Source organism: Pelophylax lessonae, assembly GCF_965119305.1.
Source record: "Pelophylax lessonae genome assembly, chromosome: 7".
In the NCBI taxonomy this organism is placed as follows: Eukaryota; Metazoa; Chordata; class Amphibia; order Anura; family Ranidae; genus Pelophylax; species Pelophylax lessonae.
In genome coordinates this window covers 269705591-269732731 of record NC_138774.1, presented here as the reverse complement: position 1 = coordinate 269732731, position 27141 = coordinate 269705591, and the positions used below count along the sequence as shown (strand labels likewise).

The 27141-nt window shown below is 43.2% G+C and overlaps 1 protein-coding gene across 4 annotated transcripts in view; it reads right to left on the bottom strand.

The window, feature by feature from the left end:
* DNM1 (dynamin 1) overlaps positions 1–27141 on the bottom strand; it is a 254922-nt gene that overhangs the window by 91810 nt on the left and 135971 nt on the right. For 2 of the 4 annotated variants that reach the window (XM_082262794.1, XM_082262791.1), the window contains exons 9-11: positions 26337–26404; positions 24596–24734; positions 1160–1246 (exon numbers count right to left, since the gene is read on the bottom strand). In XM_082262794.1, the coding sequence (XP_082118920.1) occupies positions 1160–1246; positions 24596–24734; positions 26337–26404 (294 nt within the window). Of the gene's footprint in view, positions 1–1159; positions 1247–23192; positions 23332–24595; positions 24735–26336; positions 26405–27141 lie in introns of all 4 variants that reach the window. The other 2 variants (XM_082262793.1, XM_082262792.1) reach the window with 1 other exon arrangement.

The window sequence follows — 27141 nt, the reverse complement described above, 5'->3', positions numbered from 1 at the left end:
GCTTTGGGGCTGTTTTTCTTCAGCTGGAACAGGGGACTTAGTCAAGGTAGAGGGAATTAGGAACAGTTCCAAATACCAGTCAATATTGGCACAAAACCTTCAGGCTTCTGCTAGAAAGCTGAAAATGGAGGAACTTCATCTTTCAGCATTACAACGACCCAAAGCATTCATCCAAATCAACAAAGGAATGGCTTCACCAGAAGAAAAGAAAAGTTTTGGAATGACTCAGCCAGAGCCCAGACCTGAATCTGATTGAAAATCTGTAGGGTGTTATGTTGGATTAATCACCAATGTTCTTGTTTCCACATTGACTGAAAATGGATGGTGCTCTATCCTACTGTTGTTTCTTTTTTATTTGTTTACGAAAATCTCTAAAAAAAACATGGTAAAAGAAAATCTGTGGGGTGATCTAAAGAGGGCTGTGCACAGGAGATGCCCTTGCAATTTGACAGATTTGGAGTGCTATTGCAAAGAGGAGTGGGCAAATATTGGCAAGTCAAAATGTGCCATAATGTAAAAAAAAAGCGAAAGGTGCTTCAACAAAGTATTAGTTTAAGGGTGCGCACACTTATGCAACCATGTTATTTTTTTATTTTTACTTCCCTCCCTCCACCTAAAAGATTTCAGTTTGTTGTTCAACTGAGTTGTATAGTTTATGGGTCATATTAAAAGAAAAAGTTCTAAAAATGATTTTTCTTAGTCTAATTTTTTTACATCACAGAAACCGGACATTTTAACAGGGGTGTGTGTGGACTTTTTATATCCACAGTGTGCATATATATATATATATATATATATATTCATGCACGGTAGCTGGCTTTGATTACGCTTGAAATAGAAGCAAAACTATACAAAACCCCCACATTTAAAAGCTGCGTTTTCACTGCTTCCATTGTACTGCTTACAATTTAGACTATTTCACAATTTAAATACTTTTTTCCTAGTTTTTTAAATGGTCACTTGACTGCCAAGCTCCATCTGCTGGGAGTAGTCTCTCAACCCCCCGACAATGCCTAAAGCAGCGAACGCTGGTGCTGATGTGTATGGAATTCAGCCCCGTTGTTGAAAATGAAAGAAGTGAAACTCAAATTATAATTTGCCTTAAAACATACTGAAAAATAGATGTAGGGTTCAAATCCACCTTTTTCCGGCTACCCACCTGGTCTTTTGTCCTCCCCTCCCGCTCCCGAATGTATGTAGTGACGATCCGTTCCATCTCCTCCCGTAGGTGGGGATACTGGCTGAGCTGCAGGAGACAATATACATCTATGTGGGACAAAGCTAGAAACCACTGAATGGGCTGAGTATACTGTATACACATTCTACAGCATAAATGAGGCATGCAACACAGCCAAGAAGATGGGGGAATATCCCAGAAAAAAGGGATTAGGGTTACACATGGTGAAAAGATGGTCTAAATGCAGCATAGAGAACAGAAGTACAAAACACAAAATATTTCTAAATATTAAAAAAAAATGTGAGTAAGCAGAGGAAACACATAGTCCGTAGGCCGTAGCCAAGTGTCGTGTTCCTAAGACAAAGGGGGAAAGAACCTTTCTGGTTGTAATGGGGAAAAGCTCCAGATTTTGCCGGGCTTATTTTGCAAATTCATAATTTAACCTCAGACTTCCTGCCTGTGTCTGTAGGAATTATTTTGGCCTCATTTTTAGTATATGTATTAACCTATCTCAATGCTAGTCCAGAGGGAGGAGGAGGAGGCAAGCAGACAGCCCAGAAAGTCCAGACTCAGCTTCTCTTCTTCTCTGCAAGCCCCTGCATAGGTGACAAGGGAGAGCAGTGGTGGAGTATGCAGTGGCAGAGTTGCCAGCTAGCTGATAAATGCAATGCGTCTATGGTGTTGGAGTTCAGCGTCAAGGTTGCAGTGGTATGGGTGCTGAATGACAGGGAGGTTCAGAGGTGCAGAGTACAGTGGTATGGGTTCTGGGTAGCAGAGAGATGTTAGGATGTAAAGCAGGATTCGTGGGACACATACGGCCCCGGAGAGTTTAACATGTGGCCCGGGCCCATCTGGAGGGACACCAACAATGTCGTGCAAGCACAGCAGCCACGGTGGCTAACACAGACAAGCCAAGGCCCATGCATGTATGTAGGGACACTGGGGATGCAGTGTAAACATAGCAGCCACGACACACCACACCTATTCACGACTCTGCACAGCCAGCAATTACCTGAGCAGATCACTGCTGGTTACACTTTGTCTGCGTCCAGGAGTGATCACCGAGGTAATAGCTGACTGTGAAGAGACGTGAATAGGTGTGGCCACCAGCGACACTGTCATTATAGTGAACAGGCCCAGTGGCCACACCTACCCGCTGAGCCGCAGGAGGAACTGCTCATCTGCTCTCCTTGTTATTAGTGTATTTTTTGTGTGGCTCAAGACAATTCCTCTTCTTCTAATATGGCTCAGAAAGGTCAAAAGGTTGGACACCCCTGGTGTAAAGTGTCAGGGGTACGGAGTTCTTCATAGGCCTGAATACAAAAGGGGTCTACTTGTAAGTCTGCTGGGAGGCTTCTCTGGCTGAGCTTTGACTGCAACAACCACTGATCTAAGGTGAGTGGTAATAGGGAGTGGGATCATTAGGATTAAAGTGGTTGTAAAGGCAGAAGGTTTTTTATTTAAATGAATTCTATGCATTAGGAAAAAAAGCCATCTGTGTGCAGCAGCCCCCTTTAGCCCCCACCTAATACTTACCTGAGCCCCATCTCTATAGCGATGTGCACAAGTGTCTTGGCCATCGGGGACTCTCCCTCCTGAATGGCTGAGACACAGCAGTGGTGCCATTGGCTCCCGCTGCTGTCAATGAAAGTCAGTTAGCCAATCCGGAGAGAGAGAGGGGTATGGTCGAACCACTGTAACCTTTGGGATTTTGGTTGGGTTTGTACCATTTCTTGTACAACTACTTCTATTTCTAGCTGTTAATTTTTGAAAAAAAAAACAAAACAAAAAAAACATATGTGCATCTTTTTTAAGTAGATCATGTGACATGTAGGAGACACAAATAAGTTATCAGTGATGTGAGACTTCATGTGCCAGAAGCTAATTACTGGTAACTCATAACTATATAGAGACAAGGGGATTTACTAAAGGCAAGTGCACTTGGAAGTGCAATCGCTGTAGATGGGAAGGGAAGATCTGAAATGAGGGAAGCTCTGGTGATTTCCATCACCCAATCATGTGCAAGCAAAAATGCTGTTTTCTATTTTCCTTGCATGTCCCCCTCAGATCTACAGACACTACGCCTCCAAGTGCACTTGTAGTGCAAAGTAGATTTGCCTTTATTAAAACAAACCCAAGTTGTCACAAATGAGTACCCAGGGAGCATAATATTTGCAAAATTAGAAAATATTTTCATTAAATAATTAATAATAGACACTGGAAAAAAACACCTCTACCTAACACCATTAAAATCATGACAACATTGCCTGATTGTTGGTATCTGCAAAGATCACCAAAAGTTAGAGGAGATCATCAGTACTGTAACCAAATGTGTGTACTGCTCTGGGGGTATTGCAGTCTTTGGAATAAGCCAAAATGGTGCCATTACCTGGTTCATGTGCAGTAGTGGCAGAAATGTAACAATACTGTGTTGCTACTACACATGTGCGGTAGCAAGACATGTACATGTTGATCAGCGTCATCCAGATTTAACGGTTTTCCAAAACAGTTGCATTCAAGGCATGCCGTGAATGATATCTATTACATTTGCTTGTGCTTCCAACAAAAATGTCAAGTCATCAAATGGCTGGTGTCTTAACTAATCACACGTGCAGCACCACTGCATCTGTGGATTAAACAGAAGCTAAGATGGCCTTGTCTGTAAAGGATAGGAGGGTTTAGTTCTGCTTTAAGAGCTATCATAAGCAACTATTTCCAAATACAGAAAAAAATGACTGGTTGTTAAATGTGTATAAGTCCACCCTAAAACTAAAAGCCCTGCATTTAAAGATCTCCACGATCTAACACTAACCTATCTAGCCCTGTAAAGAAGAAATCAGTATACTTACCTTTTTTGTAGCTGATCCAACCCGATCTCCAGCGGCAGAAGCTCTGCAGAGGACAAGGCCGACAACGGCTGTGAAATGAATGGAGAGTGACGTCCTCCATAGACTTACTACAGGGCTTCCAATGTCAACTGTGTCCTCTGCACCCGCCTCCACAGCATGGGATTGGGTTGGATCTGTTTAAAAAAAAGGTATGTGTATACTTATTTCTTCTTTACAGGGCTAGATAGGTTAGTGTTAGATCGTGGAGATGTATAGATGCAGAGATTTTAGAGTTAGGGTGTACTTATCCTCATATATTTCAGCTTTAAGAGAGATGGACTATACATTGATAACTGTTGACAGTTTCAGCATCATAAATGAAGAATGAATTATATAGTGCACATAAAGCAGAATCTGATTTTAAGCGTCCAGTTTTTTTCCCAAAAAGGAGGATTGTTGGAGATTCCGAAATATTTTCTGTTCCCAATGTGTGTGTCTTAGCTTCTATCCTAGTTGACTGGTAAGTCCAAAAATGTGGCAGCTGAATTACTTTGAACTTTTCAGACAAGTTCAGCAAGGAAGTTCAGCAAGGACAGAAAAATTGGATTTTTGACTTACCGTAAAATCCATTCCTCTGATGACACAGCTCCTGATTCTTCTTAACCATTGGGTTATACTGCCTCCTACAGGAGTAGGACAGTAGACAGGAAAAAGCTTGACTACGCCTATGGGAAGTCCCAGGGGGTATACACCCACTCTCAGCTATACAGTAGGCACTCAGTTTTGTTACAAGCAGTGTCAGAATAAAGCCAATTCTACAGAGGGGTGGGTGCTGTGTTCGTCAATGAACATAAGAGAAATGGATTTTACGGTAAGTCAAAAATCCCATTTTCTCTTTTGTTCATTGACAGACACAGCTCCTAAATACTTCTAAACCATTGGGACGTCCCAAAGCAGTGTTAAACATAAAGGGTGGGAAAACATCAGAAAAAAAATTCCCAAGGCTAACCATAGCCAACCAGGCAACATAGAGCTTAACCATAAACAACTGGAGCTCAGCTGAAAAACAATACACGTCAAAGAGGACCAGGTCCTCTAAACAGCAGCCAGCAAAAGCCAAAAGAAGCATCCACAGATGCCAACACAACCACTTTACAAAAAACTTTGTAAAAGTGTGCACCAACGACCAGGCGGCCGCCTTGCAAACCTGCATCACTGACTCTTGAAGACGGAAAGCCCAGGAGACACTAAGCACCCTAGTAGAGTGCGCCTAAATAGGGAATGGAGGAAACTGACCTCTGACGCGATAGGCCTGAACCACCGTTTGATCCCCATGGAAATGGTCGCAGAAGAAGTGGACAAACTTTTGTAAGGTCCATCCGTGAGCACAAATAGAGAGTCTGACTTCCTAAAAGACTTCGTAGCTGCCAGGTACACCCTAATTGGGACACAGGGAAGGCAACACAAAATCTGCATTTAAATGACATTCAGAGACCACCATAGGAAGGAATGACAGGCAGAGGCAAAGCACCACCTAATCCTTGTGAATAACCATAAGGTGAACAACAGGATAATGCCGTCAGTTCCAACAACCCGCATGCAGAGGTGATAGCCACCAAAGAAGGCCACTTTCTGGGGCAGCGTAAGCAGGGAACCTCTCAAATATTTTCAAAGAGAAGCTTCAGTAGAGCTGAAAGCACTACATTAAGATTCCAGGGTGGCAACAGAGCCCGCACTGAAGGAACCAAATGTCAGACATTCTTAAAAAAAGGTACGCACCAGGGAGTGTGTGGCCAAAGGTTGTTGGAAAAAGACTGCCAAAACTCAATACCTGGCGCCTGATGGTAGTCAAGGCCAATTTTCGTTCAACCCCCCCCCCCCCTGTTGAAGGAAGGTTAAGATCAGATCCATCGAGATGGAGCGAGGATGAACCCCAAGAGACTCACACCACGCAATGTACGTCTTCCACGTACGATAGTAGATCTTCCCAGAGGCAGATTTCCTAGCTTTGAGCAGTGTAGGAATCACTGATTCAAACAAACCTTCATCCTTCAGCAACTGGCGTTCAACAGCCAAGCCGTTAAAGCCAGTGACTGTAAATCAGAATGGCAGATTGGTCCTTGGGACAGCAGATCCCCACTGAGAGGAAGTCCACAAGGAGCATCGGCGACCAGCCGTACCAGATCGTAATACCAAGACCGGCGAGGCCAGTCTGGAGCCACTAGAATGACCAGAATACCTTCTGCCTGAATCCTGCACAGGAGTCGTAGCAGAAGTATGAGAGGGCAGGAACGAATCAGTCAGCCCACCTTAGAATGCCGGCTACTTACCGAGCCGCCAGGATACTTCTTGTGCCCTCTTGGTGCTTGACATAGACCATCCCCCTGACATTGTCCAAAATAATTCATACCGGACACCCCTGAAGACGACTATCCAATGAGCCAGACAAAGTCCGATCTCTCGGAGTTCCAGTACACTAATCGGCAGTCTGGGCTCTGCCAAAGTCCAGACCCCCTGAGCACGTCTGTGCTGAGGATGCCTCCTCACCCGGACAAGCTGGCATCCATGGAGACAACCGTCCAGTACAAGGGGAGAAGGATTTTCCCTGTCAAAGTGCCGGAGAACGAAGCCACTGCTAGACACCGTGGATCCTTGATCCATTTCACCAGAATCTCTTGTGAAACTTTGCAAACAGACCGCCTCAAAGGTTGGACAACATCAGGTCCAGCACGCCCAGGCAAGCCCGGAGGGTTGACCGTCTGGTGAACAACAGAAGCTGAATTGCCTCCTGCAATGTCTGGTGTCAGACCCAGATAGTCCGGTTTTTGTGGACGGAACCAAAGCAGACTCCTGAATGTTCAGGTTCCAACCGAACACCCTCAGAGTTCGCACAGCAATCTCCAGTAGTCCATCAAAGCAGTCAGAGACTCCGCTCGCAGAAGAAGATCGTCCAGGTACCTCAGTACCGCGATCCCCCCACTGACTCAAACAATGCAGGCACTGGGGCCAACACTCCTGTGAAGACCCGAGGTAAGGAGGTAAGACCAAAGGTCAGTACCACAAACTGATAATGCTCCTCGCCCACAGCAAAACGGAGGAAGTGCTGGTGACCAGCACATATTAGAATATGCAGGTAGGCGTCCTGCCTAGGGTCCTACTCCTGTAGGGGGCAGTATAACCCAATGGTTAAGAAGAATCAGGAGCTGTGTCCATCAATGAACGAAAGAGAAATACATACTGATGGGGCCAAAAATGCAGAGTCCTTGTGACTGATCTCCTCCTTCTAGTGCTTTTCATTGGGAAAAAAAAAAAAAAAAAAAACTGAAGGTTGAATACACATGTAAAACACTTGAAATATGCTTCTAAAATACTCATATAGGTATACAAAAAAGCTCACAAAAGTACGCTTGAAAATCGCCCTGCTTAGGCGTGAAAGCAGCTTTATTCTCACTTAGGCCTCATGCACACTGGACATTTTTAACACTGCTGCTAGGGGCATCTGGATATTTTTTTTCCGCATCTAAATGTCCCTGCATGTTAGCCTATGTGTCCATGTACACATAGGTGTTTAGAGGCTTTAAAAAAAAAAAAACACTGCCAGTGCGTCCAGGAGCAGCAGTGTTTTGGCAGAAAAAAACGCTTGACATGTGTAAACAGGTCTAAAAGCACGTGTAGCACTTCACCGTTAATTGACTTCAATGGGCAGAATAAATTATTATTATTATGGCTAAAGAAATTAATTGATGCCCAAGCACTTAATTCACCTAAATGCAATACACGCATTTACATGCCTCAAGCGTTTTTTTGGCAAAAACGCTGCTGCCAGGAGAGATGGACAAATGTTCAGAGCAAGAGGCCTTAAAGAGGTTGTAAACCCATACAACTTTTTTTTTTTTTTTTGCAACCTGTAAGGGAAAAAAACATAATGAGCTAGTATGCATCGCTGCCCGCTTACCTGTATGATGGGCGACATGTTCAGTCGCCCGTCTTCCGGGATCGCGGCATCCGTCCATCTGATTGGCCGGAGCCGCGGTGACATCACTCCCGCGCACGCGCCAGCGGCCGTTCCTTCAGAGCGCATGCGCCAGTGACGTCACCGGCTGCATGTAAGGTAAATATCTCCTAAACGGTACATGTTTAGGAGATATTTACAGTACCTATAGGTAAGCCTTATCATAGGCTTACCTATAGGTAAAAGTGTCAGAGGAGGGTTTACTTCCTCTTTAATATCACTGCTTTCCTTACAGGTCTAATTGAGGCCAAGTGGCTCACAGGGGCTTTCTACAAAGATCCCCTCATAGGGTTCTGCCCATCTGGCAAATGCCAGCGTTGCCAGCTCTGTCAATGTGCCTATCCTTATCTCAGATTTCCCCTGTGACTGATGGAGAGGGACATAAACCCTGGGGGCTACCAATGATTTACAATGATAAACTACCATAGAATGCTAACTAAAATATTAGAATATCTCCATCATGGTTCTTCTGTAAGTTCTGGCTTATGCGTCTAAATTCCTGTGTTGTCATGGCAACAAGCCTCCCTGTTTCCTCCAGGGGAAGCTAAGACATACAAAACGGGAACAGAGAGCGGTTAGGAATCCCCAACAATCCTCCCTTCAGGGAAAAAAACAAGACGCTTCAAAGATATTTACAAATTTAGCCGCAGCGCTCAGATTCTATTTTACGGGTACTAAATAATTAATTCCTCAATTATGATGATGAAACTGTCAACAGCTATCAATGTACAGTCCATCTCTCTTATATAATGAGATGGGTTTTTATCGGAGAAAGTAAAGCTCTCCCATTTTTGTTTTTGATTAAACCAGCATCGTGATAATATAAGGCTGTATAATCTTACAATCCTGTTTATTCCATGCCTTGCACATTGATTCTTGTGTAAAAACTGGTGGTTTCCATTATGAGCTGCTGCCAATATAGATTTCTATGTACAGCAGTGTCTACAGACTACAGCACATAAGGGAACAGCGGTGTCTACAGACTACAGCACATAAGGGAACAGCGGGGTCTACAGACTACAGCACATAAGGGAACAGCAGGGTCTACAGACTACAGCACATAAGGGAACAGCGGGGTCTACAGACTACAGCACATAAGGGAACAGCGGGGTCTACAGACTACAGCACATAAGGGAACAGTGGGGTCTACAGACTACAGTACATAAGGGAACAGCGGGGTCTACAGACTACAGCACATAAGGGAACAGCGGGGTCTACAGACTACAGCACATAAGGGAACAGCGGGGTCTACAGACTACAGCACATAAGGGAACAGCGGGGTCTACAGACTACAGCACATAAGGGAACAGCGGTGTCTACAGACTACAGGACATAAGGGAACAGCGGTGTCTACAGACTACAGCACATAAGGGAACAGCGGTGTCTACAGACTACAGCACATAAGGGAACAGCGATGTCTACAGACTACAGCACATAAGGGAACAGCGATGTCTACAGACTACAGTACATAAGGGAACAGCGGTGTCTACAGTCTACAGCACATAAGGGAACAGCAGTGTCTACAGACTACAGCACATAAGGGAAAAGCGGGATCTACAGACTACAGCACATAAGGGAACAGCGGTGTCTACAGACTACAGCACATAAGGGAACAGCGGGATCTACAGACTACAGCATATAAGGGAACAGCGGTGTCTACAGACTACAGCACATAAGGGAACAGCGGGGTCTACAGACTACAGCACATAAGGGAACAGCGGTGTGTACAGACTACAGCACATAAGGGAACAGCTGGGTCTACAGACTACAGCACATAAGGGAACAGTGGGGTCTACAGACTACAGTACATAAGGGAACAGCGGGGTCTACAGACTACAGCACATAAGGGAACAGCTGGGTCTACAGACTACAGCACATAAGGGAACAGTGGGGTCTACAGACTACAGCACATAAGGGAACAGCAGGGTCTACAGACTACAGCATATAAGGGAACAGCGGGGTCTACAGACTACAGCACATAAGGGAACAGCGGTGTCTACAGACTACAGCCCATAAGGGAACAGCGGTGTGTACAGACTACAGCACATAAGGGAACAGAGGTGTCTAAAGACTACAGCACATAAGGGAACAGCGGGGTCTACAGACTACAGCATATAAGGGAACAGCGGGGTCTACAGACTACAGTACATAAGGGAACAGCGGGGTCTACAGACTACAGCACATAAGGGAACAGCGGTGTCTACAGACTACAGCCCATAAGGGAACAGCGGTGTGTACAGACTACAGCACATAAGGGAACAGAGGTGTCTAAAGACTACAGCACATAAGGGAACAGCGGGGTCTACAGACTACAGCATATAAGGGAACAGCGGGGTCTACAGACTACAGTACATAAGGGAACAGCGGGTTCTACAGACTACAGCACATAAGGGAACAGCGGTGTCTACAGACTACAGCCCATAAGGGAACAGCGGTGTGTACAGACTACAGCACATAAGGGAACAGCGGGGTCTACAGACTACAGCACATAAGGGAACAGAGGGGTCTACAGACTACAGCACATAAGGAAACAGCGGGATCTACAGACTACAGCATATAAGGGAACAGCGGTGTCTACAGACTACAGCACATAAGGGAACAGCGGGGTCTACAGACTACAGCACATAAGGGAACAGCGGTGTGTACAGACTACAGCACATAAGGGAACAGCTGGGTCTACAGACTACAGCACATAAGGGAACAGTGGGGTCTACAGACTACAGTACATAAGGGAACAGTGGGGTCTACAGACTACAGTACATAAGGGAACAGCGGGGTCTACAGACTACAGCACATAAGGGAACAGCTGGGTCTACAGACTACAGCACATAAGGGAACAGTGGGGTCTACAGACTACAGCACATAAGGGAACAGCAGGGTCTACAGACTACAGCATATAAGGGAACAGCGGGGTCTACAGACTACAGCACATAAGGGAACAACGGTGTCTACAGACTACAGCCCATAAGGGAACAGCGGTGTGTACAGACTACAGCACATAAGGGAACAGAGGTGTCTAAAGACTACAGCACATAAGGGAACAGCGGGGTCTACAGACTACAGCATATAAGGGAACAGCGGGGTCTACAGACTACAGTACATAAGGGAACAGCGGGTTCTACAGACTACAGCACATAAGGGAACAGCGGTGTCTACAGACTACAGCCCATAAGGGAACAGCGGTGTGTACAGACTACAGCACATAAGGGAACAGCGGGGTCTACAGACTACAGCACATAAGGGAACAGAGGGGTCTACAGACTACAGCACATAAGGGAACAACAGTGTCTATGGACTACAGCACATAAGGGAACAGATCAGCGCTGCAGCAATTGGCTGCAAGGGCTGATCAAATGCTGGTGTTTCGAGCTGTACACACAGACTGAAATGTATACACAGCTTTAGGGCTCATTCACACTGATCAGTTTTTGATGCACTTTTGGTGTTTAAAAAACACAACAAAAATGCATTAAAAATGTATCCCTTTAAATCCTGTGGGATTCTTTACACCAATGCAGTGTGTGTGTGGTACATTTTTAAAAGTCCTACATGCATTTTTAAACCCCCCCCCCCCCAAAAAAAACACACATTCCCATTGAAATGAAAAAAAAAATGTATCAAAAATGCACAGTGGTTTCGTTTTTGGTGAGCTTTTTGAGCCACGTGTCCATGTGCATGATTGGAGTCGAGCAACCAGAAAACGCACCAAAAATCCATATGCGTTTTTTCAATGGAGCAGTGTGCATCTACGTTATACTATACTATATACACTGTTACATTTATCTTTCTAAAATTTTCATACATCTGTTACCCATCACACTGAGCGTTTTTACTTCTAAAGCCTAGTACTCAGGGGCCGAATGTTGGGCGGCGTCGGCCGGTTCAGTAGAAACCAACATTCAGTTCGTTTGTACTGGAATCAGTCAGACAGAAATCTGGCCGGCTTCTGTCGAAGGGGCATGAAAGAAAGAGGCCTACCAATGGCTGAGAGCGCTGACTGGACCGTTCTGGAACACAATAGACACATGTTTAGACACAGCGGGAGGCAGCCGTGGGAGGAGCGGCGGTGATTGTCACCGGCCTCCCGCAATCGTCAGATAAACTGACAGAAGACCCGCCTGCTTATGTAAACAAAGCAGGCGAGTCTTCTGTCAGACAGGCAGCTAAGCTGAAACCCCGATCTCTCTGTGCCTGTCACAGAACCATTCCCCTACACAGTCAGTAAGCATATTTAGGCACACATTAACCCCTTTGATCACCCCCAGTGTTAACCCCTTCCCTGACAGTGTCATTTATACATTAACAGTGCATAATATTTAGCACTGATTACTGTATTAATGTCACTGGTCCCCAAAAAGTGTAAAAAATGTCAGTTAGGGGCCCGATCTGTCCGCCGCAATGTCGCAGTCCCGCTAAAAAACGCTGATCGCTGCCATCACTAATAAAAAACAAATTCCAAAAATCTATCGCGTAGTTTGTAAACACTATAACTTTTGTGCAAACCAATTAAAATACGCTTTTTGGGATTTTTTTTACCAAAAATATGTAGCAGAATACAAATTGGCCTAAACTGAATGTATTATAGCAGAAAGTAAAAAATATGGCGTTTTTTTCAAAATTGTCGCTCTATTTTTTGTTTATAGCGCAAAATCTAAAAACCGCAGAGGTGATCAAATACCACCAAAATAAAGCTCTATTTGTGGGAAAAAAGGGCACTAATTGTATTTGGGTACAGCGTTGCACGACCGCGCAATTTTTCGTTAAACTAACGCAGTGCCGGATCGCAAAAAATGGCCTGGTCATTAAAGGGGTAAAACCTTCCGGAGCTGAAGTGGTTAATACTGCAATCCGCTCTTGCTGCTGTAAGTCAATTCCAGTGATCAGCGTGTGAGGCGCAGGACTGAGCTGCACTGTGCATTGTCTATGGACACACAGAGCCTGGCTCAGGATTGAGCCCGCACATCTGTCCCCATAGTAAGTGACTTGCTATGGAGCAGACACAGAAGAGGAGGAGCCGGGAGTGCCAGCGGGGGACCCCAGAAGAGCAGGTTTGGGTCCAATTTGTGCAATGACATTGCACAGAGCAGGTAATTAGAAACCGGTTTACTGCTTTATTAAAAAAAATACTTTACAACCCCTTTAAGTGAATTAATAAAAAAATAATTTTTTTTTCTTTTAGCTGCCCAGCAAAAAAGAAAAGTTTTAAAAATAAATATATAAATAAATAAATACTAACCTCCTTTCTGACGCTATCTCCCACCGGCTCACACACTCAGCGCCATTACTTTTCCTTGAGCGCAGGGAGTCATGAACCTACCCTCTAGGGGAAGTTACTACGACACACTTCAGCACAGAGTACTGCCCAGTGTCAAAGAAGAGGGAAAGAGGGAGAGGACCCTATATGTCATGGGACATTTAAAATATATAAAACAGATTTAAAAATATTTTATATCTGTACGATATGTGTCCAAATTGGAGAGATTTAGAGGCCACTACTCAAAGTGTTTCTGTTATATTGCTATGATGTGACTATCCTCTGATTACACACACACACACACAGTAGAGGAATTTAGAGTCCTCTCTAGGGGTTATGGAGGATTTTTTTCAGAAATAAAGAAACAAATGGAACTTAAAGTGATACTAAAGTCTCAGTGTTTTTTTTTTTAAATAACAAAAATGTTATACTTACCTGCTCTGTGCAGTGGTTTTGCACAGAGCAGCCCGGATCCTCCTCTTCTCGGGTCCCTCTTTAGTGCTTCTGGCCCCTCCCTCCTGCTAAGTGCCCCCACAGCAAGCAGCTTGCTATGGGGGCACCCGAGCCGAGCCGCAGCTTCCTGTGTCCATGGAGCCGTGGTTCAGGCCCACTCCCTCTCTCCTCAATGGCCCACTGACTGATTGACAGCAGTGGAAGCCAATGGCCTCACGCTGCTTTCTCAGCTAATGAGGAGGGGGAGTCCCAGGCAGCCGAGTCGCTCCTGCAACATCGCTGGATCGAGATGGGCTCAGATAAGTATTAGGGGGGCTGCTGCACACAGAAGGCTTTTTATCTTAATGCATAGAATGCATTAAGATAAAAAAAATCTTCTGACTTTATAACCACTTTAAGGTGATACTAAGCACAAGATGTTTAATTGACACTGTCCCTTCTATTTCTATATGCAGCTGATGATGGCACTGTAATTATTTTAATAAAGAAAACACATCCAAGTACCTTTTTCCTAATTAAAATACAGCTGTTACAGGCTCCCTGCTGACAGAGCTTGGATGTGTACAATCACAGCGGTGGCCGGCGGGGGGTCACACATGCATGATCCCTAAACCTGAAAGTAGGCAGCAATGGCCAGTATGTTGCTTTGCCTACAGCGGCCGCCTGGACATGTACAGAAGGTGGATATAGAGAGCAGCAGGATCAACCAGGTTTTTTTTGCAGAATACAGAAAACGAATCCCATAGTGACTGAGTGAGTATGAACCACATTTAATACACCATTAATTGATAGGTTTTTTTTTATAATATGGGTTTGATGACACTTTAAGTAATACAATTGAATATCAAACAAAAATATGCAGCTTTCCTATTGGATTCAGATTCCTGCTTCCTACTTGTACTGCATAAAGCTGAAAATCAGATCATTTAAAAGGCATTTCCTTGGAATGGAATTTGAGAAATACTGTACATTGAGGTACACAAAAGTACACAATAAGCACACACAGACAACACAGCACATGCAAGAAGTAACATGCAAAGGATTTTCTGCATTAATGTAGAACCAAAAATAGATCAATTTAATTTGCTTAGGGACAGGCACAGCAAAATACCACACACATATCCATATGTTACAATGTAAACATTCATTTCCTGACTACAGGCATGAAAACATATTGGTAGGATTTATGGTGGGTGTCTCAATATGTCTAATAGTTTTACACTGGGATATGACATTTTTCAGAGCATTGTAGATTAGAAAAACATATATAACATGTGGTCTCTAGAAATTGATTAGGGTATCAAACCCTCAGGGGTTGAGATGAGATATCCTACTTAGAGTGGACCTATACTCCAACATTTAGCAGTGTATTTAAAGTGATTGTAAAGTCTCTTTTTTTTCCTATAAAATAACAAACCTGTTATACTTACCTGCTTTGTTGCAGTGGATTTGCACAGAGCAGCCCAGATCCTCCTCTTTTCGGGTCTCTCTTCTGTGATCCTGGCCCCTCCCTCCTGTTTAGTGCCCCCATAGCAAGCAGCTTGCTATGGGGGCAACCGAGCCGAGTCACAGCTACCTGTGTCCATCCAGACCTGAAGCCCCATCCCGGCCCCACCCCCCCTTTCCTGATTGGCTAGCTGACTTTGATTGACAGCAGCGGCAGCCAACAGCAATCAGGAGGGAGAATCTTGGATGGCTGAGACATCACTGGACAGAGAGGGACCTCAGGTAAGTGTTAGGGAGGCCGCTGCACACAGAATGCTTTTTATCTCAATGCATAGAATGAATTAAGATAAAAAACCTTCTGACTTTACAACTCCTTTAAGTCATATTACAGAATATGGTAGTTTCTGGAAAGATAAACCACCTGGCACCTTCTATCGCAACACAGTTAGGCCCATTTCACACTTGAGCAACTTGTCATGCAACTTTGGACATCAGAGTTGCACGACATGTCGTTCCCCATGTTTTCCAATGATAACCATTCATATATGCGCAACTTAAAGTTGCAGCAACTTCACGCACTACTTTGGACTGACTTTCATGCAACTTCAGGGCCATAGACTTCAATGTTAACCCTCAGAAGTTGCATGAAAGTCATACCAAATTGTTATACTATGCAACTTGTGTGCAACAGTTGTCCATTAAAACTGGTCAAAGCCAAAGTCGTATCCATGTTGCACCCATTTAAAGTTGCGTCAAAGATGCATCAAAGTTGTACCAAAGTTGCACTCCAAAGTCGGTGCAACTTTGGAGTCATACAATTGTGAAAGGGGCCTAAGTCAGGTTGAAAAAAGACGCACGTCCATGTAGTTCAACCATAATAAAACAAAAACAAATAGTAAACCTCTATTTTCACAATCCTATACTCATTGTTGATCCAGAGGAAGTAAAAAAAAAAGCCCAAGCATAATCAAATTTGCTCCAGCAGGGGACACAGTATTCCTTCTTGATCCTCCAGGAGGCAATCGGATATTCCTTGGATCATCTACCCCTTGTGTTATTACCTATAAATGTTAATATTTAGTTATATTTCTCTGGGACTATGTTGATGATGTGTCTCTACTTGAGATCAGTTTCAGCGAAAGGGGGGCACATGGGGAGAGGGGGGGATCAGAATCAGGGAGAACAGGGAGGGGGATTGGTGTCAGAGAAGCAATTACAGGAACGATGATGCTCTGTGTCTGAGCCTCTCCCTGCAGTAGCTGTAAGCCGGCAGGAGTGCCCCCCTGCCCAACTGCACCAATTCCCGGTGCTGTTGGGGCCCCCCAATGTGCCTGGGCCCTTTACAGGAGGACTGGTGGTCTCCCCCTATCAGCGGGCCTGCATCTAACACCCCTCTCCCCCCAGTGAATAATGCTGACTAAATCTGCTCCCTGTCATTCTTCATCCAGAGTGAAGGCATTCTAATACAGGTGGTGTTTTACTGGCCAGGTTACCAAAAGGAAAACAGAAGAGAAAAAAGTAAAAAAAAAGAAAACGAAGGCAGTCGCCAAATATAAGGATCGGATACCTGAAATGTATTACATTTTAGTGGGGTGGCTGTGTACGTAGTATACTTGGATTTTGCAAAAGCATTTGACACAGTTCTTCACACACAGCTAATATGTAAGGTTAAGTCTACAGGTCTGGAAAAATCAGTTTGTAAATGGATAGAAAACTGGCTAAAAAACCGAATGCAGAGAGTAGTGGTCAATGATTCTTACTCTTAGGTTATCAGTGATGTACCCCAATGTTCAGTGTTGGGACCCCCTACTTTTTAATATGTTTATAAATGATATAGGGTCCTGGGATTAAAAGTTCAATGTTATTGTTTGCAGATGACACCAGGCTATGCAGTGGAATAACTTCCTTACAGGATGTCTCCAACTTACAAGCCGACCTCCATGTACTGTTTCATTGGGCAACTATGTGGCAAATGAGGTTTACTGTTGATAAATGTAAACTTATGCACTTGGGGGCTAAGAATATGCATGCATTATACATATCAGGGGGAGTACAAGTGGGAGAATCAATGATGGAGAAGGATCTGGGTGTTCTGGTAGGTCATAGACTTAATAATAGCATGCAATGCCAAGCAGCGGCTTCCAAAGTGAGCAAAGTCCTTTCTTGTATTAACAGAGGTATGGAGAGAGAGAGAGAGAGATATAATTTTTCCCTTGTACAAATTATTAGTAAGACCTCCTCTGGAATATGCAGTTCAGTTTTGGGCACCAGTTGACAAAAAGGATATCGGTGAACTGGAGAAAGTGCAGAGAAGGGCAACCAAACTGATAAGAGGCATGGAGGAGCTCAGCTATAAGGAAAGATTAGATGAACTGAATTTATTTTCTCTTGAGAAGAGGAGATTAAGGGGGGGGGGGGATATGATCAACATGTATAAATAAGGGGTCCATAGTGAACTAGGTGTTGAGTTATTCACTTTAGGGTCATCACAGAGGTGGTTCTGTCAAGCTCAGTAGATTGCTTTAAAATAGGACTGGATTATTTCTTAAATGTACATAATATAACTAGATACTAATATTTATAGCTAAAGTTGATCCAGGGAATATCCCAATACCTCTCCCGGGATCAGGAAAGATGTTTATTCCCCCTGCTGGTGCAAATTGGATCATGCTTTGCTGGGAGTTTTTGCCTTCTTCTCGATCAACTGTGTATATGGGATTGTATGATAGATTTTTTTTTTCCCCTTTTAAAGGTTGAACTAGATGGACTTGTGTCTTTTTTTTTTTCAACCTGACTGACTAACATTTTTGGTTTTGGGTATAATACTTCTTTGAAACACCAGTCTACAATAACAATCTTCAGTATTAGGTGGACTGATATTTTAACCACTTTAGCCCCAGCCCTATTTCGGACACTTTTTGTTCACAAGTTAAAACCAGTATTTTTTCCTAGAAAACTACTTAGAACCCCCAAACATTATATATATTTTTTTAGCAAAGACTCTGGAGAATAAAATGTCGGTCATTGCAAAATTTTTTATCACGCGGTATTTGCGCAGCGGTCTTTAAAACGCCATTTTTTTGGAAAAAATTTGAAAAATCACATTTCACTGCATTTAAAAAATACTAAACAGTAAAGTTAGCCCATTTTTTTTGTATATTGTGAAAGATGATGTCACGCCGAGTAAATAGATACCAAACATGTTACGGTTTAAAATTGCGCCCCCCCGTGGGATGGCGACAAACTACGGTCAATAGAGATCTCAATCTGTGACGCTTTAAATTTATTTAACGGTTACCAGTTTAGAGTTAGTGTGTAGCTCTTTTTTTTTAATTATTGCCCACGCTCTGGCGATCGCGGCGATACCTCACATGTGTGGTTTGAACAGCGATTTCATTTGCGGCTCGACTTGCGTATACGTTTTTTTTTGTGCGCGAGCTAACGGTGACGAGGACGGCTAAATTTTTTTTTTTTTTTTCCTATTTATTTTTTCTTTTTTTTTAAACTTTATTACAGGTTTTTAAAAAAAAAAAAAATCTGATCACTTTTATTGCTGTCACAAGCAATGTAAACATCCCTGGTGACAGCAATATGTCGTGACAGGTACACTTTATGGAGGGATCGAGGGTCTAAAAGACCCTAGACCCCTCCACTACACTTCCCTGTATGCAAAACGCCGAAAACGGCATTTTTGCATACAGCCGTTTTTCAAATCTGCCGCCTTTTGCAGCACAGTAACCCGGAAGTGACGTCATGGACGCCGCCTCCGGGTTACGTCATCGGAGACCCGATCGATGCCGTTTCCGGCATTCATCGGGACTCCATCCAGCCGGCGGACGTGCCGGCTGGGTGCTCGGGGCTCCCGGTGGGACGGTAGCCCCGAGCAAAGCCGCGGAAGGCGGCGGGAGGGGGGGGACGTCCCCTCCCGCCCCCCCGGGTAACGATCGAGCGGCTCCCGAGCCGCATCGATCGTTACCGACGGAAAGCCGACCGTCGGCTTCAAACAACGGTACCGGGATGATGCCTCTAGCTAGAGGCATCATCCCGGTATAACCACTCAAAGTCAGCCGACGTAGAGGTTACGTGACTGGTAGTAAAGTGGTTAAAGTGATTATAAAGTCTCGTTCTTTAAAAAAAAAAAAAAAAATAACAAACATATTATACCTACCTGCTCTGTGCAGTTGGTTTTGCACAGAGCAGCCCGGATCCTCCTCTTATCGTGTGCCTCCTCTGTGCTCCAGGCCCCTCCCTCCTGTTGAGTGCCCCCACAGCAAGCAGCTTGCTATGGGGGCACCCCGAGCCGAGTCACAGCTATCTGTGTCCATTCAGACACAGGGCTGCGGCCCTGTCCCGCCCCCTCTCTGCTGGTTGACTGACTGACTTTGATTGACAGCAGCGGGAGCCAATTGCGTTGCTGCTGTGTCTCAGCCAATCAGGAGGGAGAAGCCAAGACAATTGTGGACATCGCCGGAGAGAGATGGGCTCAAGCAAGTAGGGGTGGGGAGGCTGCTGCACACAGAAGGTTTTTTTTTCTTAATGCATAGAATACATTAAGATAAAAAAGCTTCTGACTTTACAACTCCTTTAACTGCTTCAAATGGTAACTGTACCTTGCGTTAAAAATGCAGCAGAGGCTTTTCCTTGTCCTCCTCATCAAAAAATGTTAATAGCATTACATCTCAGATGAAGCCATTCACCCATTGCACTGCCTGGTAATGTAGATTCAAGGTAAATTTGGAGCATAGGACAACTTTAGAGGGTCATGTGCAAAAAATAGGGCTCCCACTGCAGATGCTCATAGGTGTACTAGATATTGGTGATTTCACAATACTTCACAAGGTTTCCCAGTTTTTGTGGCACTGCACCAATTTCTAGGTTCAAAAAGGTCAAATCAAATTCAACCCAGGCAAACACATCTCAATATTTTGCTTTTACAGTGTTGGCCATTTTGGTATCAATACAAAAAGTATTATATTACTGTACAAGATGTATCTTGGTAGATTATACATGGATACTGTAGCATTGTCTGTGCCGGTCCCTCTGTACTGTATTTTGAGAGAATAGAGCCACCTTGATTTTGAACCATATCTGAAAGCTTGCACACACATCAATTTCACACCACCTTCCTCCCTAACCATCACCGCTATCTACCTGATTTTCATTAACACATCATGTTAGTGTGTTCTTGTTTAGAATTTCACCTTGTTTGGAACCAGAGAAGTCTGCAACACATTTTGCTAATATAACATACCTGAGGCAGGTTTCCCAGGCAGAAGCATGCTGGGCCTGCAAGATGGAACCATTCTCTACAATGCTAGTTACCTTGCTACAAAAAACTGGGTGATGATTCTCCTTGTTGCATTCTATTATTTATTCATCAAAATAAAGAGCCCGATTTAGGAATAGTCACATAGGCCCTCTTGAATCTTGTGACACGTGAATTTCAAAGTGATATATTAAACCTTCAGGTTTCTAAGCACTTCAGCAAATTCTTTATACTCTTTCTGAATATGCAGCTTCTTTATCTTTTAATCTTTGCCTATGTTCTTTTTTAAGCTGATGCCATGACTTCTGCGCCACGTTTCTTGTTTCAGGTTGGCTCCTTTCTCTTGAAGCATTCTATGGAGCCAACCTTTCATACAGTGACTAGAGTTGTTTTTCCCTAAACTGTGTGCATCAACAGAAACACACAGTCCCATAGCTTAGGATGACAAGGCACTCCCCTTCCCCTTCCTCCCTTTTCTGCACTGTCCACTGTTAAAGAATAAGATCGCCTTTGGAACATGTTACATCTGTTTTTAGGGTGGAACATGTAACATGTTCCAGCTTCTGCTTCTTCTCTACCTGATCCCCCCTGGCTGTGACAGCGGATAGGGATCTTCTCCCTGCACATGCTGTCACTAATTAAAAAACCTGCATCTGTGCAGGGCTCCACCCACATAGTCACAACGTTCATTCACAGAGTTCTGTAAATGACTGAACTACAACTTTCTCGGCCACTGTGGCTGGCGGCTTAAAGTTTTCAATTAACTGTGAGGGCACGGGTGAGCGCTCTTATAGTTAATTGACTCTTTCATGGCATTCAGTAACTGCCTGCCCATACTTAGCTGATTGAGTGGTGTCTGCAGGATTCTGGCATGCACCTGCAATCTACTGATTGAGGGTGAAATGCTTTATAGGCTGCACATTTCTATATCTGCAAAAAGATGTGCATTTACTTACTTTTTACAAAAGGTGAACTTATCCTTTAACTCTTTCCTGTGAATATTTTGCAACTGTAACGTTTGTTTAACATACACATTTTTTATGAATGCTTCAAAATGTTTTACAAGCACCTTTATAAGTAGAGTGTAAATATACTATATACACTCTTCTCAGAAATATGTTAAAAAAATAAATATAACAATAATATGTCGAAAAGATAATTTACAATTATCTGTTAGATGATCATGATCAGCCACAGAAGCTCAGTAATGGTTGGGTTTGGGGATCCAATATGGGCCCCCAGGGCTCCATTGCAGGCATTTGGGTAACTGTGGCACTAGCAGCGCCATAGCTTAGAATCATTGAAATTCTTCCTCATGCAATAAACCTCTTGGAAGAAAGGGGTTAATCTGAGATAGGAAACTCAGAGAACATTAGCGAATGAATCCTGCCGGCTGGGATTATGAGATTCTCTCCTGACCTTTTGTTATGATTGCCTGTCTGCTGCCTTCTTATAATGTACATGCACTGCCTCCAATACATATTTATAGATTGTATTTTGATGCTAGGCCTTTATTATCCTGGTGTATTTTAGGTGGGGGAAATTTACATATCTCAGCAAGGACCACAGGAAAATTGGACTAATAATGATCCCTATTTTGTGCTTGTTTTTTTTTATGAGGCCTGTATGTGCTTTCAAAGCAGCATAAGGATTAATAACCAATGTTTACAGCGCTGTTGATGCGCATCATGCAGGCGAGCCTAAGAAGGGCTTACATGTCACTAACAGTCTGATTTCCAGAAGCACAACTAAAATTTGCTCTGATTTGAGAGGCAAAATGGCAGAAAAAAGACAATGACTTCATGATATATGTGCCAGTATCAGCACACTCACTGTTACAGGACCTGCAGAATGGTTTAGCTGGTTAGTAGGCCCTTCATGACTCTCTGAACCCATATAACATGGGTAAAATCACAGATGTGACCATTCTAAGCCCTCCTGCTGCATTTGTGAAGGTAAATGCAAAAAACAAAGCCAGAACAAAAAAATCAGGCCTGTTCCCCTAAACTCCAATTCCAGCCAACACTCCTCAATGAGGAAACTAAAAATAATTCCTGAAGTGTGGGAAAAGTTAGAACCTCCATCCAAATGTTATCACTGTCTGTATGCCTATCTAGGATAATTTTTATTACCTTATGTCTGATGTTTGTCAGGCAGGCAGGAAATGAGAGGAAATGTGGACACTTCCTGTCCAGATAACAGAATAGGAAATGAAGGGGCGTGGTCTCAACAGGAAGTAGGGCAGAAATTGAAACGTGACCATGGCCGTAACCCTTAACCACCAAAAACTTTAAACATTTTTGTCTCGAGTTTGGCTTTAATCCAATCAGTCCCTTCCAATTTATCAGTGCAGTTCCATTGCAAGGAAAAGTAAGCAATCCAATTACAATTAAAGACATTTATCTGTCCAAATAAATCTTTTCACACACAACCCTGTAGAACAATTTAATAAATCTGTCAAATTTCCACTGTCAATTAGATCTGGTGATTAATCAGGTCAGCACTATGTTGTTTGTAGTATTTAATCAAAAAACTATTAAGCCAAATGGAGCAGGGATTCTTACAAAAATCTGGCTGCTCTTCAAGCAAAAGAGGTGGTTTCATAAAATATTTTACAAATTTATATTCCTTAAAATCCTCAAAATAGCATTGCGCTGCAGACCTCTCTGGCCAAGGCAAACTTTACAATAATCTCCTGACCTCATACAGAAACCTGAATATATGGTAAGTGTTGCTGAACTGCAGAGTGGATTTACCTTTTCACTACACTTTCGGATGGTGGAGGTCAGCTCACTTACTACCATATCCACACACTTCAGACTCGGCTCCTTCAACTTCTGCACCTGCTTTTTCACAATGGCTTCAAAAGCGAGGTCAGGCGTGAAGAGTCCAGTCCTGTGCAAGTCAAACGTGGACCCCGAAGAGAATAGGACAAACATGAAAACATAAGGTAGGGGCGAGGGCAGAATGGTGGAAGAGGAGGAGAAAAATTTTGATGAAGAAAAGAAACAGAATTGAAATAGGAGACGGCCATAAGCAGAAAACAAAAAGATAGGCGGGATAGACAGAAGAAGAGCCAGATGGGAAGAAAAGTCCAGGACAGAGGAGGTGAACAATTCAGGTTACAGAACGACACAAGAGGGAATGGGTCAAGAGAAACAGAGAAAAACATGAGGCAAAAAATGAAAGGTTGGACTCTGCTTGGGCATGGTTTTGGGGAATGCTAGTGGGCAACATCAATATGAAAAAAAGTATTGTAATAAAGAGAGCATATAACTCTCTGCTGAATTAACCCTTCTCCAGGAGTCATAGGGCCAAACACTGGGGGGATAAGGCAGATCTGTCCCTGGTTAAGGACTTAGGGACTACAACAGACTGATGCAAAGCAGTTGCTAAGCAACTACTTCCTATCAAAATGGTTACTTTAAAACTGAACTAACATTAATTTAATTATTAGGACTCTGTTTCAGCGTTAAATGTTCTCTGGGAACTGATTACAAATTAGAAAATTAAAAAAGGTCATTATAATTTATACATTTTTGCCATGTGACTTGTTTTCTTAGGTAAAGATACATCAAAGGTGCATCATTGGAGAAGAAAAGAGAAAAAGAAGAACCTAGAAATAGGAAATAGAATGGTATAGAAAACTTTTTGGAGAATAATGACAAGCAATGATGTGGGAGAGGAAGAGGCCACTTTTTTTGGAGACATCTGAGGAGGAGGTAATGGCTACATAATGCATGCCTATGTTTAGCCTCTACCTAGTTGTTGATCTTCAATAAGGACATTGAGTAAGTCCGCTGTCCACAAAGTCATCTCACCTACCTATTGCAATTTGGTTATTTTCAAAGTAGTTTATGTGTACTATAATGTAAATCACTGACTACAGAAGGTACTTCTCAATACTCACATATTCTCACACACTCACGCAATTTTGGTGGCTTTGTGATCCTGTTTTGTCTTACTGAGTCCATGCACTACTCAAATAAGACTTAAAAAACAGCATGCTCAGATAGAAGTGGCTCAGCCAATCAGAGGGCTTAAAGACCCACTAGGTTCCCTGCTTTCTGATTGGCTGTGTTCCCAGTTCATGCTGAGTCTGGGATGTCACATGTGTTGTAGCTAGTGCACAATCCAGGTCTTTATCCAGAAGGGTTACCTTCTTGGTGCATTGTCTAACGGTACTGATAAGCTCGGAAATGACCATATCCACACATTTCAGGCACGGCTCTTTGATCTTCTTCACTTGCTTCTTGACGATGGTTTCAAAGGCCATGTCAGGTGTGAAGAGCCCAGTTCTAAACACCCGAAAGAGGGGAGCAGGTGATAAGGAGAATATAAAGCGTTACTCCCCAGTTATGGCAATGTCATAAGCTAGAAGGGTTAAACGTTTGGCTAATAAGGCAATGCCACTGGTAGTCACAAGGCAGTTTGACTACATTAGGGTTCTGATCTAGTGACAACCCTTTTCAACTAGCATATAACTAGCTAATAATCTGAACTTCGAAGATAATCTATTGGCTAATTAAACAAATTGTCAATAAAGGAAGACCACATTTAGGGCTTGTGTCAATGAGCAAATGCAGTGTGCTTTTAGGTATATTACACTTGCATCTGACATAAGTTTGAAACCTTTTTTAGATCATTCACAGTTCACTAACAGGTACATTTGACCTGCAGATGATCTCCCTCTGACCTGCAATTGAACTCCCTCTAAACTCCTTGTACCCTGCTTTTGTATTCCCAGATATCACAGCTTTAAAAACGCAGCAATAGTAACCTCCCTATTTCTAGTCCCATTCAAAAATGACTAGTTCCCATTCACAAATGAAACAATTAAAAGTGGAACCTTTAATAAGGGTATCCTATTTCCAAAGCCCTGACTCCACAGGTGAATCCTGGTGTTGTACACCACTCACATGTATTGGCCAATATACTAATATGTTTTGCAGCTGCTTATCAAGAAATAGAAGAGAGGATATATTCCTTGTGTTACTATCTCTCTAAAGCAGAAATCAACTATTCAATTAAAAGAAATTTCCCCAAAACAGATATTTCTGTTAACGTATGACACAGGTGTGCTGAATTAAATCCCAATTGTAGCTTTCTTTTTTTTTTTAACAGAGCAGGTAGCATTAGCATTGTGACTGTGCAGGGAGTAGGGCCCTTAGGGATAGGTCACTGATCTCACAAAGGACCCAGCAGACCTGATCTACAGCATGTGTCCGGAGAAGGGGAGACTGGGATAGGGCTTGAGCCCTAATAAAGAATAAAAAAATGGATATTTGAATACTCTGTTTTTTACACAGCTTTACTTTAGATAAAAAAATTAAAAAGAAAGCTACAGTTAGGCTTTAACAACTGGATACTTATTGCTCTGGCTGACTGTGGTGACAACACTTCCCTACTGTTGTTCCCATCTCTGTTCTTCCACTTTCACTTTTTCTTTCTCATTCTGGCATGGGAAAATGAGCAGAGCTAGGAAATCGGGTGCACAGTTCTTTACACTGGAGTCAACAAAAATAGGAATCTAGTGGGTAATTGTAACAGTTTTGCTGGCCCACTTAGCTTAACTGCTTATGAATGACTTCAAAGATTACATTAACTTGGTTACAAGGATCTACAAATGTACCTTTAGTATAACATGTGAAATGCAAAGCAGGGTACCTATTGTAAAATGTGTGGGGCCTGCTTTGGATGGATGTCAAACAGCTGCCTTATTCTCCCAGTGGCTGCGCCTATGGTTCTAAGAAGGGTGAAGCATTACAAGCAAAAGTATTTTAAAAAAGGATCTAGGGGATTACTGATTATAGCATGAGGGCCTACAGGGAGAAGTACTACACAGGAGCAAAATGTTACAGCGCTAGACCACTTTAAGAAATTGCACATGCTATACATGCCTGATGCCATGAATGTTCTTGATAGCATAGCTGATCTCTCTTCGCAATTCCTTTTCATCAAATTCCATCTGTAAGTACAAAAAAGCTTGATGTCGTCAATTGTTAAACATGCAACAACAGCTGAGAAAATTATTTTAAATTTTTTTTAATTTAAACTTCCTTATCTTAGAGTACAGTACGGGAATCACACTTGTATTCTTGTACCATGAGTTATATGAGGTGACTGGACAATGGCAAGAAACTTGCTAGGGCTGCCACCAGAGCACATCACATAACCTCGTTCACCCCATGACACCTCAGTTTTTTTTTTAACAAACAGTAAGAGCAGCGGATCAAGACACAGAGGGGAGGGGCCTGTGTTCGGTACTGTAACGAGACCCTTGCTCGCTCGCTTCCGCTCTCCCGACACTCCTCTGCTACTAGTGAGTCAGCTTGCAGATCGCAACGTCTGATGGTTCGCTCAACCAAGGCTCCGGGATCCGAACTACAGCTATGTGCCGTTCGGAATCCATTAGAACAAACATTTATTGGAAGTACACAACACACTTTTATACAGAATTGGGAACACCCCGCCCCCAACAACCGCTTTCCTATTGGTCAATTGTAAAGTACATGTAGTCCTCCTTCAGGTCCTCCTTAGCCATGCAAATGAGGACTTGAAAATGAGTCAGCAGGGATTGGTCCGATAGCTTGATTAGAAGGACTGTTATGTCTAATGAGACAGAACCCCCAGGGGGCAATCAATGTACACAATAGCCAGACACAGAACAATGGAGCCGTCTGGAGCCTTAAGACAGGGCAGAAG